At 46.1% G+C, this 18,134-nt stretch overlaps 1 protein-coding gene across 1 annotated transcript in view; it reads left to right on the forward strand.

Annotated features, from left to right (window-relative positions):
- Positions 1–1,374: 1,374 nt before the first annotated feature.
- MEI1 (meiotic double-stranded break formation protein 1) overlaps positions 1,375–18,134 on the forward strand; it is a 38,724-nt gene continuing 21,964 nt past the window's right edge. Inside the window, exons 1-14 of the mRNA XM_074826795.1 lie at positions 1,375–1,492; positions 1,720–1,843; positions 4,291–4,341; positions 6,249–6,322; positions 6,991–7,096; positions 7,646–7,849; positions 9,003–9,133; positions 9,623–9,737; positions 10,543–10,659; positions 11,183–11,282; positions 13,799–13,933; positions 14,468–14,582; positions 16,131–16,249; positions 17,313–17,454. Coding sequence (XP_074682896.1) covers positions 1,376–1,492; positions 1,720–1,843; positions 4,291–4,341; positions 6,249–6,322; positions 6,991–7,096; positions 7,646–7,849; positions 9,003–9,133; positions 9,623–9,737; positions 10,543–10,659; positions 11,183–11,282; positions 13,799–13,933; positions 14,468–14,582; positions 16,131–16,249; positions 17,313–17,454 — 1,650 coding nt within the window. The 5' untranslated portion in view covers position 1,375. The remainder of the gene's footprint in view (positions 1,493–1,719; positions 1,844–4,290; positions 4,342–6,248; positions 6,323–6,990; positions 7,097–7,645; positions 7,850–9,002; positions 9,134–9,622; positions 9,738–10,542; positions 10,660–11,182; positions 11,283–13,798; positions 13,934–14,467; positions 14,583–16,130; positions 16,250–17,312; positions 17,455–18,134) is intronic.

The raw sequence follows: 18,134 nt of genomic DNA on the forward strand, positions 1-18,134 counted from the left end.
GCCGCGCCGCCGCCGGAAGCCAGGGGGCGGGGCCTGCCCGGCGCGGCCCGGGGCGCGCGGTCAGGCCGCGCTGGGACTGGGAACGCGGGTCCGTGCCCGGCGTGCAATGCTCAGGAGGGATGCTGTATTTATTCGGAGCTTGGCGGACTTTTCCGCAAATCAAGCTCACCAACAGCAGGTTTTCATGCTCCTTTTGTACTCAAAAATCAGAAGTTAGTACTTTTCCATAACATGCCTATTAGATACTGATTGGTTAGTGATTATCATACAATTATAATACGGCTTACCTAATGCTTCTAATATTGTGTATGCTCAGGGGAAGGGTCTTAACTTGGGCAGGGGTCTTTTTGACCTAGGGATGTGGTTTTTAGTAGTATAATAAAGGTAGTTCACTTTCAAGACAATCAAGGTAGTTTCATTGCCAAGTTAACTGACCGATTAATCACTTTGTAAGGCTGTTAAATGACTCATTCTCAACACAATTCTATACAGTCTTTGTGATCCAGCATGTTCTAGTGATTTCCTAAGGTACAGAGAACAAAGCCTATTCTTCACAAATTTCGATGTCTCACCTGGCCAATGCTACAGTTATCCCCGGGTGAGCAGTTGTCGGGGAAGGCAGCTGGTCTGCGGACAACCCGATTGAAGAGGCGTTTGACCTTGACAAGATTCCGGTGTACCCTTGAGGCAGGGAAGCTTTGCTTCAAGCAAATAACTTTCAAGGAGCTGCTGACTACACAGCAGGATGAAGCAAGCAGGAGGAAACTGATAAAGGTTATCCAATGAGAATGTTAAAAACAACTTTTTGCCCAATTATATTGTGACACCTGAAATATATAAAAATGCATGCTTTTAATAATTAAAAAAACTAGCCACTTGTTTACCCATGTGAGTGTGTGTGTCGCTTTGTCCGTCTCTACAGTGACAAGTAGCAACTATAGCTACTCGCATAATCATTAACCATGAAATTTAGTAAATATGAAGTGCACTGTACCATCGCTGTGCCTCTGTCCCTCAGCTGCAGCAGTGAGGGTGGCGGCACAGGCCCTTCTCCAGCGCACAGCGGGGCTTCACAAAGCGCTGCGCGAGCACGGACCCTGAACCCAGAATATAACCCGGGGGGGCACGGGGAAATCCCACCTCCCGGTTTATCTCGCCCCGCCGAGCCAAGCTCCCGGCCCCGGGGCGCGCAGGGTCACGGCGCTGCATTCAGGAGGAGCACCGTTCCCGCGCGGCCAGGCTGTGCGGGTGACCCATGAACGGCCCCTGCACAAGCCCGCAGCCCTGCGGCGGGGCAGCAGCAGCCGCCGGCTCCCGCGGTGGGGGCAGGCACGCAGGACCGGGGCCCCGCGCATGCGCAGGGCGCGGCGGCGGCATGGCGGCGGAGGCCGCGGAGGCCTGCGGAGGGCACGGGCTGCGCTGGGCCCTGCCGCTGCGCCCGCCGCTCTGCCTCGCTTGTGCTATGGAGACCCTGGGTGACGGCAGCGCCTCGGTGGGCAGCGCTGGCCCCGCCGCCCCCTCCCCTTCCCAGAGAGAGCTGGTCTCTGCCGCCGGCCGCGGAGCCTCGGCCCCCCTCAGCAGCCGTAGCACGGCGCTCGGCCCGGTGTACCGCCTTGGCGCTCGGCCCTTGGGCCCGGGGTTCACTCTTTCCCCCCCAGGGTGGTGGGAGCGGTGGGGTGACTCGGACCAAAGTGCTGATGGGTTGTTTCTGCTCCATAGCTGGTGCGCAAGAAGCATGTCCTCAGCCGTCTCCACGATGCCCTGGTCTGGCAGGCGCTGCCTGTTGTCCAGCTGCTGGCACCGGATGAGAGGGTCTGCATGCATTTGATAGGAACTCTCTTGGGTAAGAGCTCTGCTGTGGCCTAGTGCAGCAGCAGGGAGAAGGCAGTTACCTTTTTTGAATAGGTGTGTATGTGGGAACTTACCCACATTTGAAGGAAAAAAAAACCCCACACAAAAGAATATTGAAGTACCTAATTTCATACTTCCACCATTCTGTTAGGTGTATTACTCTTCCTGTAGAAGAATGCCCATCATCTGATTTAGAATAGGTTAATTAAGTTCTTTATTCCCTAAGGAGCAGGACTGGCATGTTCATAAAGTTCTTGGAGTTTTCCAGAGTATCTTGATGTATCTGTAAAGTCTTTCTGGAGAACAGGGAGTGTCTGGCATACGACTCTTCCCTGAATGCCTTCCATTGTGGTGTTGTGCCTTAGTGCTTTTTCATCTTGCTGAACTGTGGCATTATGTGAAGATACACACAGAAATGAAAGTGTGAGCTTAAAAAGGTGTTACAGGATTTAATATCAAATGTGCAAAATACAAATCTATGCAGTGGTTTTTTCACACCATCAGTTTACATTTGTAGAAGTCCTTGTAGCCATAGGACTGTAATACCGCCTTTTTCTGGTGGGTCAGCCTCACAGCAGAATAGCATTCAGCAGGATGTCAGAAAGTGCATCTCCAGTAACAGTCTTTGTGATCATGAACACCTCTTACTGGTTTCTGTTTGCATAGCAGTGCTGTGGGAAAGGTCTTTGAAATGTCTAAAATCTTGATGGAGAAGAAATAATGGTCTAAATGAGGGAAAAGTAAGGCAGGAAGAGAAAGATGGGGGGTATGAATGTGACTGCCTTCAAAGAGCAAATATACTAGATTCCTTTAATTCCATGATCTCATTTGCACATCACAGATAATTCTTTGGGGGAAAGTGACTTACAAGCCCCTTCCCCTGCCTTAATACACTGAATAATTCAAACAGTGTTTTCCCAGTTGATTTCCCAGCACAAAGTGCATTGTGCATGTTTCGGAAGCAGTTTTGTTAGAAACACATGCTTGTGCAGGTTTAGTTCTCTTAATTGCACAAGTTTTTATGGAGCACTGCTTGCACACATAGTCCTATACAGATGTGGAGGGAGTGGTGCTTATGGCCAATTCAGTCCTACGGTGTATGACCGTAACACAAAATACCAGAGAAGACAGGGAAGCTGTGCTTGCATTTCAATGCTCTTGTCTGCTTTTAAATAATAATTCTATCTCTCTTTGAGAAGCTTTACAATTGGATGGTTTGGGGCCAGCTTTGGGATTTTACTGTACTTGGTGTAGCTCCTAGAGCAGTTGCAACCCCAGTCTAAACTTGGGTCTACAAACAATGACATGTACATTTTGGATAGAGCTTGAATGAACCAAGGATCATTTGGTGCAAGAGCGTAAGAGGGAACCCCAAAGATCTGAGCAATGCTGTGGAGGAAGTATTAATAGTAAATTGAAGAAAATACATTCATTTTTTGAGAGAGAATATTGGGATAAGCACAGGCAGAAGAAAGAGGGTTAAGAGAACAAAGGTGTAGTGTTACATATGAGAAGATGGTGAATTTCAGGTAAGCCTGAATTTCATATAGCTAATATTGCAATGTTCACTAATGCTGTATGCAAGTATTTTCCAAAGGGTGAGGAAGTTACTGAGGGTTGAGCAGATGCGGCAGGAAATAAGTAATTTCTTCGCCTACGATGTCATAACATTGGTTTAGTTGGTCAAATTTCTGAGAGGTCATGGAGTCTCTGGAGGGGAGGTAATTTGATTGGATATGTTGAAACAAGTCGTTTGGTGTGGCAGAAGTGGGGGTTTGAACCAAATGCCAGTTGCTGTAGGTACCTGAAGTTGGAAGGAACTGGGAGATAGTTTCTCACTGTTGTGATGTAGTAGTGTGAGACAGTGGCTTATTTTAATATATACAATCTTATGCTCTTGTTGTACAAATGACTTGTGAAGTGGTGCCTTCAGGTTCAATTTAACATTGGAATAGTTTCCATATGCTTTAAACCTGATGTTCACATTTGGGATTTTCAAGGGATTGTGGAGGGAGAAGACTGTTCATGGTAATTGGTATGAATGGAAGATAGAAAGGATAACTGACAGCTGAGCTGTCAATCTGGAGTGTTGTTTCAGATGGATAATATGGGTTACATGCAGTGAGATGTGCTGATGGTAGCAGTTACATATTTATTTACATAGGTGGAGCCATTGACTTCAACTGTAAAGTACATAAAAAAATTTGCAAGAGAACCGAATGCCTTCATGTCCCTGTGTCCTGCTTATGGAGGCGCCTTTTGTGTTACTCCCTGAGAGTATCCACCTTCCTCTGACAAAGTCAGGCTGGTGTCAGGTGAAGTGGGGAAAACAAACCAGTTCTGAAAAAAATTTGCAGCTCTTTTTACAAGAAGGCATTACAGCACTGATGATCATAAATGGGAATGAGTTCCATGACTGATTGTGGTTTAATCTTTTAGGGATGTTGCATTCTGTGGAAGACAGCAGTGCCCTGGACCTGTTTGTACAAGGTGAGAGGCAGATGCCACATCTCAATTACTGACAGTGAAGGGAAGCTCTGTCTTGTCTGATAACTACAGTGAGATGCTCAGCTTCTGCACAGCTTGTATTGGGAAGAGCATCTATTTTCTATCAATGGAACAGTGATGAGCAGGCTGTTCCAATATTTGGGGGCAGGGGAGTGTGTGGAGATTTAAGTATTTAGCATTTCTCTCACAGGTTCTGTGTGTGCCGTGAATTTAGTGTCAGATGCATAGCAGTGGTAAACAGTGTCTCATTTTTGGCATCTTTGGACCTGACTGAAGTCTCAAAGCAAATGGAAATCTTCCTGTAGGCTTCAGTGAGCTTTGGGATCTACTGCTTTCTCCTCAGGGCAGAGAGTATTTGGGATTTACCTGCACAGGCTGCAGGTTCCTCTTTGGGAGCAGTCCTTCATTTGAAATCTGAAGGAACACCTGCAGGTCTGACAAAGGAATCTCTGCAGTCCAGTTAACCTTGGGCATCTCTGCTGAGTCTATTGCTATTAGCATGCAATGATTTCCTCCTGTGCAGCCATGAAAGATGAAAGGAGGTATGACCAGTTTCTTCCAGAGGGGGTTCAGATTTCAGGCACTTGCTTGAAATGGTGTTGAAAAGGTGAGAATTCTTTCTGTCATGTTACCAGTCTGTTGAGGGGTGGATGCTCTCAAACAGAGGAATTTTAACTTAGTGTTACTTAACTCTTGAAAGTTTTTAGAGATTCTGAGAGTACAGGGCAAGAAAGGGCCATTAAACCATCTACAGATCACTGGTCCCAAGATACATCTTTGCTGAGATGCATAGCTCTGTAGCTAAAGTAGGTCTGCTAGATAAACCTCCAGTGTTGCCCTGGATACACCAAGAGATGGTGAACTTAAAGGTCCCTGGTATTTTTTTTTTTATGATGCTTTCCTAGAATACAAATCAAAAGAGTGTGTTTTTGAAATGAGTCATGCCATGACAGCAAGATACATCCAAGAGAGCCTTACCAAATCCGATGGAACGATGTTCAGCACAGTGTCTCAGTAAGGGGGCTATTGTCAAAATTTTATCTGCTGAACATTCAGGTGCTCAGGTTCTAAAAATACCAGAAGAGGAACTGTTCTTTCTGAAACTGGTCCACTGCTATGTGTGTGGAGGCAGAGGCAGGCTGCCAGCATCAGGCAACTCCCTTGAGATTTTGTTAGGGAAACCCCAGGTGATGTGCAGCCAGTGCCTGCTAAACATGGTTTCTCATTGATTGCTCTTATTAGGACAGAGCAGACAGAGTTCTTAAAGTTGCACTGAACCAAGCATAACAGCCCTTACTTGGGGCTGAGGAGGTGAATAGTGCCACAAAGGTGATGGGGACCTTGCTTTCTGGTAAGTTATATGGGATGACTGCAGTGGGGAGGACTGGCTGATAGACTGCACTGTTAGCTCACACACAGTAGCAGTTGGAGGAGGAAGCTCTCAGTCTGCATCTAAGGATACTCAGCAATTTCCATTCTGATACCATCTCTGGAAAGATAAGTTTTTAAAGGCCAATTTTCATACTGTACAAAGCTGCTCTATTCAATTACCAGAAATTTTTAAGCTTTTAAGATAGGGCTTTGTTTCCTTCCCTTCCTGGTTCCTTATGTTTACTGGTGTCCTGATGCTCAGTTTGTTGCTTGCAGTTCATTTCCATGCATGGTTTGTAGTGCAGCTGGAACAGGACTGCTCTAATGTTGCTGCAGAGAGCTTGGGCTGGGCTATCAGAACTAATAGCGCTGGGAGTGCTGGTGTTACTCTGCTCTCTCAGCACCTCTGTGCTCATTTAATTTCTAAGCTCTTTGCTCACTGGTCTGCTAAAGGCCTGTGGAAGATGGATTGTGAGTGCTCTTGGGTGTGAATTACTGATCCTGTTTCTTGTGCCTAGTTCTGGTGCGGCTTGTAGTGGAGCTGAAATCAGAGCAGTACTTACTCTGCATTTTGGATGAAAGCCAAAAAGAGGTCAGTGAAGATGAATTCCCTGCCTTTCCTTTCAATCTTTCAGATGTTGAGGAGGTGGGAATGAGTGGCCCTGCCAGACTGCAGCTAGTGCGCTGGGATGCAGCCTCTGCTGCAGTGGGATGTCCTAGTGCCAGCTCCCCTGCTGTGATTTTGGCAGTGTTGGTGTCTACCCTGGAGTTTCCCTGTTGTTCCTATGATGCCTTGCAGCCATATGGCTTCATGATGCTCTTGTGAAGCTGTGTGGCTTCCTCAGATTCTTCTTTTCCTACCTTACTGTTTCAGTGATATGAGGAGCTTTCCCAACCTGTGCCGTGGACTCTTCTTTCTTCATTCCTAAGTTTGTGATGGGGTACAAAAAATTGGGAAGTAGTGAAAGTGGGGAGAAATTCAGCTGGTTCATCTGTTCATGTAACAGCTGGAGGGGAGAGAGAAGAAAAGGAATAAGAAGCAAGAGATTTCTTCAATTAATTAAAAGACGTTTTTGAGACTTAGTGGTGTGTTCAGGGTTTTCCTGTGGTTTATCCTAAATGGTGAAGAGGACCCAGCTTAGGAAAAGATCCTATTCTGAAGGATTGCACATCACCGAGGGCTTGCTGGTTTGGGTGCATTTCTGCCTTTGGACTGTGGTCTCACCAGTGAAACGTTTTCCTTCTCTGTCTCCTTTACAGCTGTGCAAAGCAACTACCATGAGAAGCAGCCTGCCCACATTCACTCTCTTGGGCAAGCTGGCAGATGCCATCCCAGGCTTTGCTGATATACTGGTAGTAGAGCACAGTGAGTAAAGTGTCCTGCCCCACTGAAGGGTAGTGTTTACAGCCCCAATACACATATGCATGCATGCACTCCCCTTTGTGAATTCATGAAGGTCACACAAGAAGCCTGTCCAGAAGCTGGGGTGGCATTCAGGCCTCCTGGGTTGCAGGTCAGTACCTTCATAGCAGACTTGCTGTTGTGCTCTTAGCCAGCCTGGCAAAACCAGCCTCCGTGAACTGGGATTTGTGGATCTGCTTCACAGGCAACATAGATTTAGTTTTTCTTTCCTTGGTCCAGCCTCTGGAGGTCTGGTGAGCAAGCTTAGCTGTTTATGGGAGCTGGGATGATGGATCTTCATATGGTGAACAGCGAGCTCCTCTACCATTTATTACTGTCCCTCTGCTCGGAGGGACAGAGGGTGGTGAGTGCATCATCTAGCTGTGACATTCATTAATCCCCATACACTGGTCTGTCCAGTGGGATTTTGCAAGTTTCAGGGGAAGTAGGTTGGTGCTTTTAAAAAGCCAGTTCATTGGTGTGAATGTTTGCCATTTCTGTTCCTTACACTAGGTAATTTAGTGGATCATCTGCTGATGGGGTTGACGTACCCAAATGAAGCTATAAAGGCTGCTGTGTGCTACTTGTATGGCAAACTGTACTCCTCTCCTGTTGGCACAGAACGGCTCTCAGCACACTTTGAAGAAAGGCTCTGTGGTCTCTTCCTCAATACCTTGGGGCGTGCGCAGACAAAGGAGCTGCAGATTAATTGTTTGGGTAAGGCATTGCCGGGATAAACTGCAAGGTGCAAAGGAAGACTTAGAATGAGGCAGCTGATCCTTCCTGTTACTCCATGGCAATCAAATGGCCCAGACCTGATGCTGAACTCCTCCAGCCCTCCATTGTCCCTCGAGCCTCACATTTGCTGAGCACTGACTAATCTTCAGAGTTTCTTCAGAGCTTGCACTGTGACCTGGCCTGTCCCAGTTTAATGTTTCATCCTAAAGTGTCCGAATGCAAACACTGTGCGTGGCCAGGTGGGTTTTGTAGAACAGTGGGATGGAGTCTAATAAATGCAGTCTTCAGATGTGGGGCATCATGTTATTTAGGTTAGAAAGCTAATGTGAAAGTGGCGTTTTCTTGCATCTGTGCTTCCAACTGCGCATATCAACTGTTGCTGGGGAGCACAGTTTCAGCCTTTCTGACATTGCTTCTTTGCAAACCATCCACGAAATTCCTTTTTCTTGTAGGAGGTAAGCAGGAACTGGATTGCTCCTCAGATCATCTACTCAGCTACCAGAAATGGATGATGATTCCTTTGAAAGTAGAATTCTATAGCTCAGACAATACCCTTGGTGAATTTGTACTGACATGTACTGATGATTTGCATCAATATATGTAGCAGTGCTCTGTACTTTTATATTGAGGGCTTTTTTGTGTGTCTTGAACACAGCTGTTTCTGTAAGAGCCTGTGAAAGTAGAAGGGGAAGATAAATGCCAGTTCTCTAGGAAGTATTCCAGGGAAAATGTCTATTTATTGTTGGGTCAGTGACTGTAGCTTGGAGAAACATGCAGGTCAAGAGCTCTCCCAAGAAAGAAACAGTTTAAGGGGTGGGTACTGGGGCACAGAAGATAATGAGAATACAGTGCTCCTGCGATCATGTACCAGTGCACATGCACATCTCTGAGAAGGAACAGAGAGCAGATCAGACCCAGCATAAAGTATGAGCAACAAAGGGTTGCAAGACATGGGGGTTGTGGCAGTACCTGGGGACACAGAGAAGAAGCTCCCTAAACTGGAGGTGAGGGCTTTTGTTGGGAGTGCAAGAGAGGGGAGGAATTTGACAAGTCTTAGGCTGTAAATACTCCTGTGTTAATATAATCATTGCTATGCCCAATATGGTGCTCGCTCTTGCTCCCCCTTTTGCAGGCTTGCTAAAGGAGCTGCTGAAATCTGACCATTTTGTATCCATTCTCATGAATAATTCAAAGCCAGAGGAGGAGTCTGAGAACGCTGACTTTTTAGAAGGGGAAAACCCACTGCCACTTGTTCTCAAAAAGGTGATTGCTGGAGTAGTAGTGAATTGTCGGCAGATGTAAAAAATTTGCTGGACTGTGTTGAATCTTTACCTGGGGCACAGTATGCTGCTGCCATCACCAGCAATAGAGGCTGCAGTGGGAAGTGGGGTCACCCCCACAGATTATCTCATTGTTCATTCCTGCATCCTGGAGGGGGGAAATTTTACTCCTGGCCTCAGCTGATTCTACTCACTCACACTTGAGGTCTGATACAGCACTTGTAGTGCCAGCATGACTAAGCACGGGGGCAGAGCTATTTGTACTCATAATCTTCTCTGTTGTGGTTCTTATTTTGCACTTTTTTAGTGTATTTGGTCCAGTGTTTTATCTTGCCTTAGCAAGTTTAATCTGCAAAATATATGCCAAAAGAGACATCTTCACTTATGTTTTAAATTTTAAAATGTAAACTGTTTCCTACTCATATCTGTGTAGTTGAATTCCTCTCTCATTTTGACTTTTGTTGCCCAACAGCTTTTGTTGACCAGAGATGAGATGTTACAGGCAGCAAGTTCTCACTGTTTGGCTGCAACGTTGGTTCACTCCCCCAGCAGATATGCTCCTGCTTTTATCCACGCAGATGTCCCAGGTGAAGAAATGCAGTAGCATCTTATTATCTCCCAATATCAAAGCACTCTCTGGATGTTTGTTTTAGTCTGGCTCCATGAAATCCACTGATGGCATAATGTGTGCAGTAACCATTTTATACCAGTAAAAATGGCTACTGTGATTTTAGGAATAGAACGGGAGAGTAAGTTTTCAACTGAAAGTATAAAAGCAGCTGTCAACAGGCAGAATGGAGTATCCACAGCAAGAATTTGGACAAGTCCTGGAGGTCCAGGTCCTTCTTGCAGGACCTTAGATACAAGCTTAAACTGGCTGGGGTTCCACCTTATCCCACTAAATATTGTAAGTTTGCACAGAATTTGGTCTAGGATTTAGCTTTAGAATGTGGCTGTGGGAGATGGTTTATTATTTCTCTGGAATCCCAAAAGACAGAAATGGCTTGATTTTACAAATTCTTTGGGAAATGTAAAAGTTCTGAGGGAAAAAAAGATCACTGCATCCATGGTAAAGCTTGCTTTGCGGCTTTTCATTTGTGCCAAAGGCTAGAGCCACAATTCAGCTCCTGCCAGCTGAGTTTGTGCTGGGAAGATGCCTGCCTGTGGGACTCTGTTCTCCAGTCACCTTGTTTTGAAGACTAGCATACCCCCAAGCATCCATGCCATTCTCCATTCCTGCCATTTCGTTATAACAACCGTTCTCCCTGTGGCTGTGGCTATGCTTCCTTGTTTCCTCCTCCTTCCTCTGCTCTGTTCTAGGGGCAGCTGTGCCATGCTGTGAGCAGACTGCCTCTTACCAGGGTGACCTTATTTTTGTGTGTGTGTTTGCAGAATTCCTGTTTGAATGTCTCTCGAGCAACAGTGAAATTCTCATCTGGTCAGTGTACTGCTGCCTGCTCCTCCTAACTGAAGAGCGCCTTTTCTTCTCGAAGTGTCACACGGTCTATGGTGAGTCATCAACCTTTCTGACAGAGTGACTGCAGTAATACTGTGGGCATTTGTTGTGCCTCTGGCTGAATTTAAACGCTTTACACACAGTCACAATTTCCAGTCAGGATGGATAAAGGACTGCAAATGAATACCTACCAGACGTGTTTGTGATGTCCAGCATAGCTTGAATTTATAGTGTCACTGTCCTAACGAGTTCCTGGTGAGCATGCATTCGTTACAATAACCAGTTATCATGACCGACACTACCTAAGTTACTATTAGGTGTTTCTGTGGACATGCGAAGAGCAGATTTAGGAAAAAAGGCTAAATTGCTTCTGTTCTTTTGAACTTGCCTCTAGCAGTGGAGGTTGGGGACTATTATCAGGGAGCTGAATGAACACTCAGCAGTTTTGGGTAGTTGTTTCTGTCAGTGACTCAGAAAAATAATTGTTCAAATCTTCCTTCCTAAAATTATTTTTGTTTCCATCCTGGAGTTTGGGGTGTTAAAAGCCCTCTCTGTGACTTCTCTTGAATTTTGCAGGCATTGAATCTCTGGTGAGGAGTCTTCATGATGTCCTACCACTGAACAACGTGGAGTTGCACAAACAAGGGCTCCTGCTCTTCACTGAAATACTGAAACGGTAAGGGAGAACCCCCATCAGGCTTGCACAGGCAGTTTGGTGCCCCAAAATGGAGGCTGTGGTGCTTTTGCTTTTTAAGGTTTTTGTCTGAGACCAAATATCGACACACCCAGAGTCTGTGTTTGAAAGATGTTGCCGAACAAATGCATCTCCCTTATTCTTGTGAAGAAGGGTCTGATGGTTGTTTCTGAACCTCCCAGCTTGTTGTCTTTGCGCATGCATCCACCAGTGTATCTGCCTCTTTCTGCTTCCTTGCCAATCTGGGAGGTGAAATCTCCTTTCAGCTGTAGATAGAACAGGAGGGAAGCTTAGGAGGGTCGAGGTGTATGTGAGCAGGCTAGCTCCTGCTAAGTGTGCCTCTGTGACAAAACAGAGCATGCAAGTTCCATGACTTCTAGTCTTGTATCATCATCTGAGCTGAATTCAAACAGCAAAACCAAATTCTATGCTGAAATATTAATGTCTTCTGTCACTTTTTTCATCTTGTTTTCGACTAAGGAATAACATACCCTGGCTTGTTTTTCTTCTGTGCTTCCTGTTCTTGCCTCTATGATCTTGTTCCCGTCCTGTCATGCGAGTGACAGAGTCTTGTTTTTGCCACTTAGTTCCCCCAAGAGAGCCCTTGAGCTGAATTTTGGAAATGTCATAGTCAATTTTGTAGCAAGTGGCAGGATAAAAAGGAGAATGAAAAGCAGCAGTGCTAGAACAGTGTGATGATGCCAGTGTGGGATCTGTCAAAAAGAGAAACCAGGATGTGGGAAACACTAATTACAGCGTTTGTGCTTGTAAAACAAAGAGTACGCTCTGTGCAATTACTCTCATTTTCTAGCACACACGTTCTGTTTCTCTGAGCTTTGCCTCAGAAATGATGTTTTATTTAAAACTATCTCATAGTGGGGAAAGGGGTCTTACCCTGGAACCTCTCCTCTTGGTTTTTGCTTGCAGCTGGAGTCTCTTGTGTAAGTGAGCCCCACAATCTGGTGTTGTCCAAGCAGGACATACTGCTCCCCTTGGCAGTATGTCAGGGATGGTGGGTAGCTCTTCCTGGACAGCCTTGTCTCTCCTGGCACAGCCAGAGTGTCAGGCACAGTTTGGGGCCCAAAGACAAGAGGCTGCAGGAAACTGCAAGAGTGTTGTCCTTCACACTTTTCTCTCAGGCCCTGAAGACATCATAGTGCACCATATTGCAAGTGGGTTTGTGCCTCTTGTATGAGTCAGCAATACTCCTCCATCCCTTCCTCACTGCATGAGTCAGTGAAGACTTTTTTTTTTTCCTGATGTGTTTTACTTCAGAAGTCAGCGATTAAAGGAAGGAAATACAGAGGATTAATAGAATTACAGTGTAAGTAGAAACAATTTGGAAGTTCAGCACATCACTCATGGCTTGGGCCAGAGGCTGCTCCTGGTACCTGAGGGGTTTTCCCTGCCTTGCCCACCTCACAGCTTTTTCTCACAGCAGAATGTGAGGTGACTGCCAAGCTGGGTTTCATCCCACTGAGTGACTAAAAAGAGTGGTTCTGCCTCTGCTCACTTTTTGCCCTGTAGCTGGGCTACTAGTGTAATTTCTACTGAAGTTCATGCTCCTCTCCCATTTGTGCATGGGAGCATGTGCTCCTGGCTTGCTTTAGTCAGGCATGTCTGTGAAAACTGAATAACAGCGAATACTTTTGACTCCCAAGTCTGGCTCCTGTCATGCTGTGCTGCTTTTCTTGCTTCACTTCGGTGAGGTCCTCTGGCAGGCTGTTAATGCTTCTTGTCCGCATGTAGCTGCCTGTCTTCCACCCACCTTCCCAACAGTACCTGGCTTTCCAGGAGCCAAATGAACACAGTCTGCCATTTACACAGCTCTGTCCAATGATGGGATTAATGGCTTGTCATCCCTCCATGGTCTCATGGTGAATGCTCAGAGGTGTTGGGCCACAAGGTGATCGGATGACTAAAATGCTTGCTATCAAGAAGAATTGTCAAAACAGTTGGTTTGTGTTTATTTTCCTAATTACTTTTCAAGTTCATGAAAGTCCCTGTCCTTCTGGCAGCATCTGGCATTAGAAGTGCTATAGGACTGTGAGAGAAGCTATTCTCATGGCATTGTCCTTGTTCTAGGATGGTGGTGTTTGCTAGTTTACTCAGAAATATGAATTGCCAGATGAATCCGCAAATGCCAGAGCAGGTGGCCTCAGCATAAAGTCCTAGGCAGAGAGATCAATGTATTTTGCAAAGCCTGTTTTTCTTGTGCTTTCATGTCAGTGTTCACTGGTGCAGTCACACAGTTATCCAGGCTGTGGGCTTTTTTTCATCATAGTAGGGCTCCAGACCTCCTGAAGTTCACTCTTTGTAGCAGACACTCCACCTGCTCAAGTTTGAGGCTATCTCCTTGATAGCAGCTGGCTCTGAATACTGAAAAGCATGGCTGGAACCACACGACTCAACTGTCCATTTGGTGAAATGAGGAGAGAGCCCTACAGTTACTTAACTCTGACAATATTCTCCTTGCTTACTCTGTTTCCTCTTTGCAGGCAACCAGTGGAAATCAAATTATTCACAAACCGAGGTGTATGTATAGAAGCCATTGATCTTTTGATGGAGACAGTGAACTGCCCAGTGTTGGAGGTGGTAGTGGAGGCTGTGAGAGCTGTGTCAGCTTTCCTGAGGTAGGCAGGAAGGTATTTGCAGGCTTTTCTTCAGATAGATCTGTTGATACCATGTTGGTCTCTGTGGCTTCCCTGTGGCTGTGTGGGTGAGTGCTCTGCAGTGGGACTTCTGGCTGAGACAGGTGTGGGTACAGCAGAGTTAGCTTCCCACCTGCCTCAAAAGGCTGCCAGGGCAATGAAGCTGTGGTAGGCAGCAAGTTGCTGCAGCAAGGACCTAGCATTGCAGGCAGGCTTGTACTGTGGCTGCTGTGGCTTTGTCACTCTGTGCCCCATCTGGATAGGTAAGAGCAAGCATGAGACTCTTCACAGTCATATGCCTTCTGACTGTAGTGGGAGCAGACAGTGAATGCAGTGAGGGTGTGTTCGGGTGCACATGTGGATGAAGGCACCATTCAGATATTGTATGCTGTGCTGGAGAGAAGTGGCAATGGCATATTGCTGTCAGAAGAGCAGTTATTTCTGCTGGTGTTGCCTTCCCAGGTGGAATGTCCCCAGCAGGGAATGTGCATGCTGTCTTTCTCTCCGCTTGTTCAGGAAGGACCATCTGAGCTCCCCTCCAGTCCCATATGAAGAGCTGCAGAAGCTGCTGGAGGCAGTGCTGAAGCGATGTGCTGACCTTTCCCCACCACAGAGTAGTAAGAGGCATGCGGTAAGTCAAAAATTGTTGTTGCTTGTTGGTAGGACCAACCAGGATAGGAACGACCCTCCTAGCACACTATGTGGATGTTGTATATATGTTCATTCTCTTGCCCTATGGTTGTTGGGTTCTCTGGTGTTTCTTTTGATCCTCATGCCTTGAGATGCTACCAAACTTTGTCTCTGAAGTAGCAGAAGATGAATGCTGGTGAATGTTGTCTTTCTAAATCCATGAAGATTTGTGGGGCACCACTTGAGCACACTGGCTCTCTTTACGTGTCCAGTCTTCCAAAGTAATTTGAACTTCCCCTTCTTCAGGCCCCCACCTTGTAAGCTGCATCGGTCAATCTGTTTTTTGGCAATGAACATCTCTTGCTTGCCTTCAGACCAAGAGGGTCATCATATATGCACTGTGATCCCTTAGCAAGAGAGCTGTTTGTTTGCCACTCTGAACTGCAAATTCTTTCCTGTTCCTGGAATATGTAGTTAGTGTGATGTGCTGCTGGGACCTTTGCACTTCTGAGGAGAGCCTCCATTACAGATGACTAGTGAAAAGACATGGGCTGAGCCTTCGCACTCTAGGCTTAGAGCCATGTAGGTTTAGATTACATGTCTGTAGTGGCAAGAGCATCTTGCTGGAGTACCAGAGTTCCAGATGCCCGATGAACTATCTTTAGGCCCAAGTTCTGTGGTACCAGATGTTTGTCTTCTCTGCCTGGAGAAGGCAGAACTACTTTCTGTCCCACAGGCAGTTGGTCAGTCTGTTTGCACACATACAGATCTTGGTGTTCCATTCAGAATAAGGAGCTATACGGGAAGGAAATTAGGCAGATAGTAAGGGCATCCAGGCAGTCTTTAAAGGGAGGAAAGGGGAAATGATTGTACCTGTACTAAGGTATCTCAGCATCAAATGGAGAAGGAGGAGTTCTGAACTGCCAGGCACCAGTGTGTCACCGTGCCTTCATCTGGTAGTATGGGGAGAAGACCACCACCATGGGTTAAGGCTTAAAAGTAGATTTTGAGTTCCATGTGGTTCCCAGTTTGGGCAAATGATTAGCTCTGACGCTGCAGTGGGCTCCTGGCTGAACTCAGCGGAATGCTGTGTGGGAACAAGAGCTAGCACATGGATAGTTGCTTACAAATCTGAGCCAGAGTAGAGAACTAAGATTTCAGTGCTGAGCAGGGAGAGGAACTGTTCGGTGTTGTCTGAAAAGTAATGGGAAGAAACAAAATTTAAAAAAAATATCAAATTTTCCCAGAAGGGTTTGAAGCTTCATTATCTGAACTGTTTAAAACTCAGATTAGACCAAACCACGGCAATGCAGACTGTAAAGACAGGGCAGCGCAGAACTAGTAGCTCTGTAACTCTGCCTTCCCTAGGAAGAGCACAGAACCTCTCTAACTCTGCCCTCCCCGGGGAAAGCACAGTAGTAAAAAACCAGCCGTGTGAAATAAGTGAGTGAAGGGAAATATGTTGTTCTTCCTGCTGCTGGTATCAGATAAGAAAGCTATTTTTTTCTGACAGTGAAATGAGATTTTGAAGACTTCTGTCCTTTAACAGGGTGATGTCCTATTCTCAGTGTCTCAGAGTCACCAAGCAAACAGAAATCTTAGCAGAGTTCCTCAGAGACAGGGCCAGTTCTTGCTTAACACTCTGGAAAGTTTCAGAAATGCTTGCAGGTGAGAACAAGTCAGGGGGTGTGCGAGTGGGTGGTGTGTGTGTCCATGTCCGTCCATCCTTCTGTCCTTGTAACTGAGTTCCTCTACCCAGCCCCACCACTGAAATATCACAGTTGAGTTCAGTGCATGGCACTTGTCAGTGAAACAACAGAAGGAGGGATATGTAGTGATAATGAAAATTTTGTGACACCTCTATGTGTCTCCCGAGAAATTTGCCTGGCACCTATCAGTTTATTTCACGTCTTTGGCCTTTGAAGAACTGCTTGAAAATTAGCCAAAACTACTGACAGTGTAAGAACTGTTGGAATGTATGGGTGAAACCATACTCCTGTGCCCTGGGATATGTGGTCTCACTGCCAGAGGGGATTAACCATTTAACAAATGTGTATCTGCTCCAGATGCTGCCTTGGATTTTCTCATGTCTGTGACCCATTAATGAAAGTGGGTTTATAAGCACTAGCTTTTCCTGTTTTGCTGGACGAGAGCTATCTGTCATCCTTAGCTGCACAGCAGGCGGTTGTAGATGAGTTTGTGCATGAATCCAGAGCTGTTGTTAGAAAATTCTAGCCAACTTAGTTATTTTGCCTTGCATCACTTGCTTTTGGCTTGTCTGAGATAATTCAGTCAGAAGCAGGTGTCCCTGTCTGCACTGACCCAGTGTCTTGGGGTGGTGTTAGAGCGCACTTGAGTTCTGTCATGGATTTTAGATCAGCTGAATGGTTCCCTGGCTGATTTTCACAAGGTTTGCTGTATTGTGCTCCAGGCTCTCTGGCCTAGCTGAGAACCTTTAGTCTTGCCACACTAGGGATTCCCACAGCAGATACTTTCTTCACAGAAGCTAGGTCTTCCTTTCCCAACTTGTACTGTCGTGCAACCTTGCTGACTTTTAATAGCTTCACTCAAGAGGTAACTCTGTGATTGCCAGATTCCTTTATTTTCAACCCATCAGGTGTTTGTGGGGTCCTTAATCGTGAAAGTTGTGATGGAAATCTAGTATTTCCTGACTTCCTTTACAGAGTGAGGAGGATTCCTCTTTTCTCTGGTATCTGCTGTGTGTTTGCAGGTTAGCAGTGGAATTCCAGAGTGACCCCATGGCCCAGGAGAATGCTTTCACTGCCCCCAACTCTGAGAGCAAGGACACGCTGAACAACTTCTCTAAGTTCCTGTTGAGGATTTGTGACACTCTCTGCATCCCCATGGTCATGGTAAGGTTTCTTTTGAACTTGGTCTATTCCTTGGGTGCCTGGAAAGGTGCTTTCAAGCACCAAGAGTGGGTTGCATAAGTGTTTTTTTGGGAAGAGAGCATGTAGAATAAACCAAGAACAGCTGTGGCATTTGCCACCTCTCCGGAGCCAAATGTGGCATTATACAGTTCATGCAAAATGGGAGTGTATGGTCTCAGAGGGTGGAGAAATTCATAAAGCTTCCATGTAGGTGGCAGTGTCTTTCTTCAGACTGTGCAATCCCCATAGCCTATGTCATGCTGTCTAATCCATGGCAGCTCTGGATGTTGCAGAAAATGACGAGTACCTGAACTGTTGTTTCCCCTTCTGCCACTGTTTCAAAACTTGGCTGTGTCCTGAAAAGCAGCTGTATTTTGTGCCTGCAATTTCATTATCACACTTCTTTCCAGAAGGTATTGAGGCAGCTGGCCAGTCTACACAGCAAGGGCAGTACTAAGCTTTGTGCCTCAGTAAGGCCAGGGACATGGTTTAAAAAGCAGCTGTGGAGAGTCACGTGTGCTGTAGTGTTCCATACGGACCTGTCACTAAGACACTTGGAGCAGAATTGTCAAAACGATGGGACTCTGGTTGTGGTTTCAGATGTTGAGTAAATTTTGCTTGTGCTTTGCCACAGGTTCAACTGTACGGATTCTTTCAGTTGG

Source organism: Strix aluco, chromosome 5, assembly GCF_031877795.1.
Source record: "Strix aluco isolate bStrAlu1 chromosome 5, bStrAlu1.hap1, whole genome shotgun sequence".
NCBI lineage: Eukaryota > Metazoa > Chordata > Aves > Strigiformes > Strigidae > Strix > Strix aluco.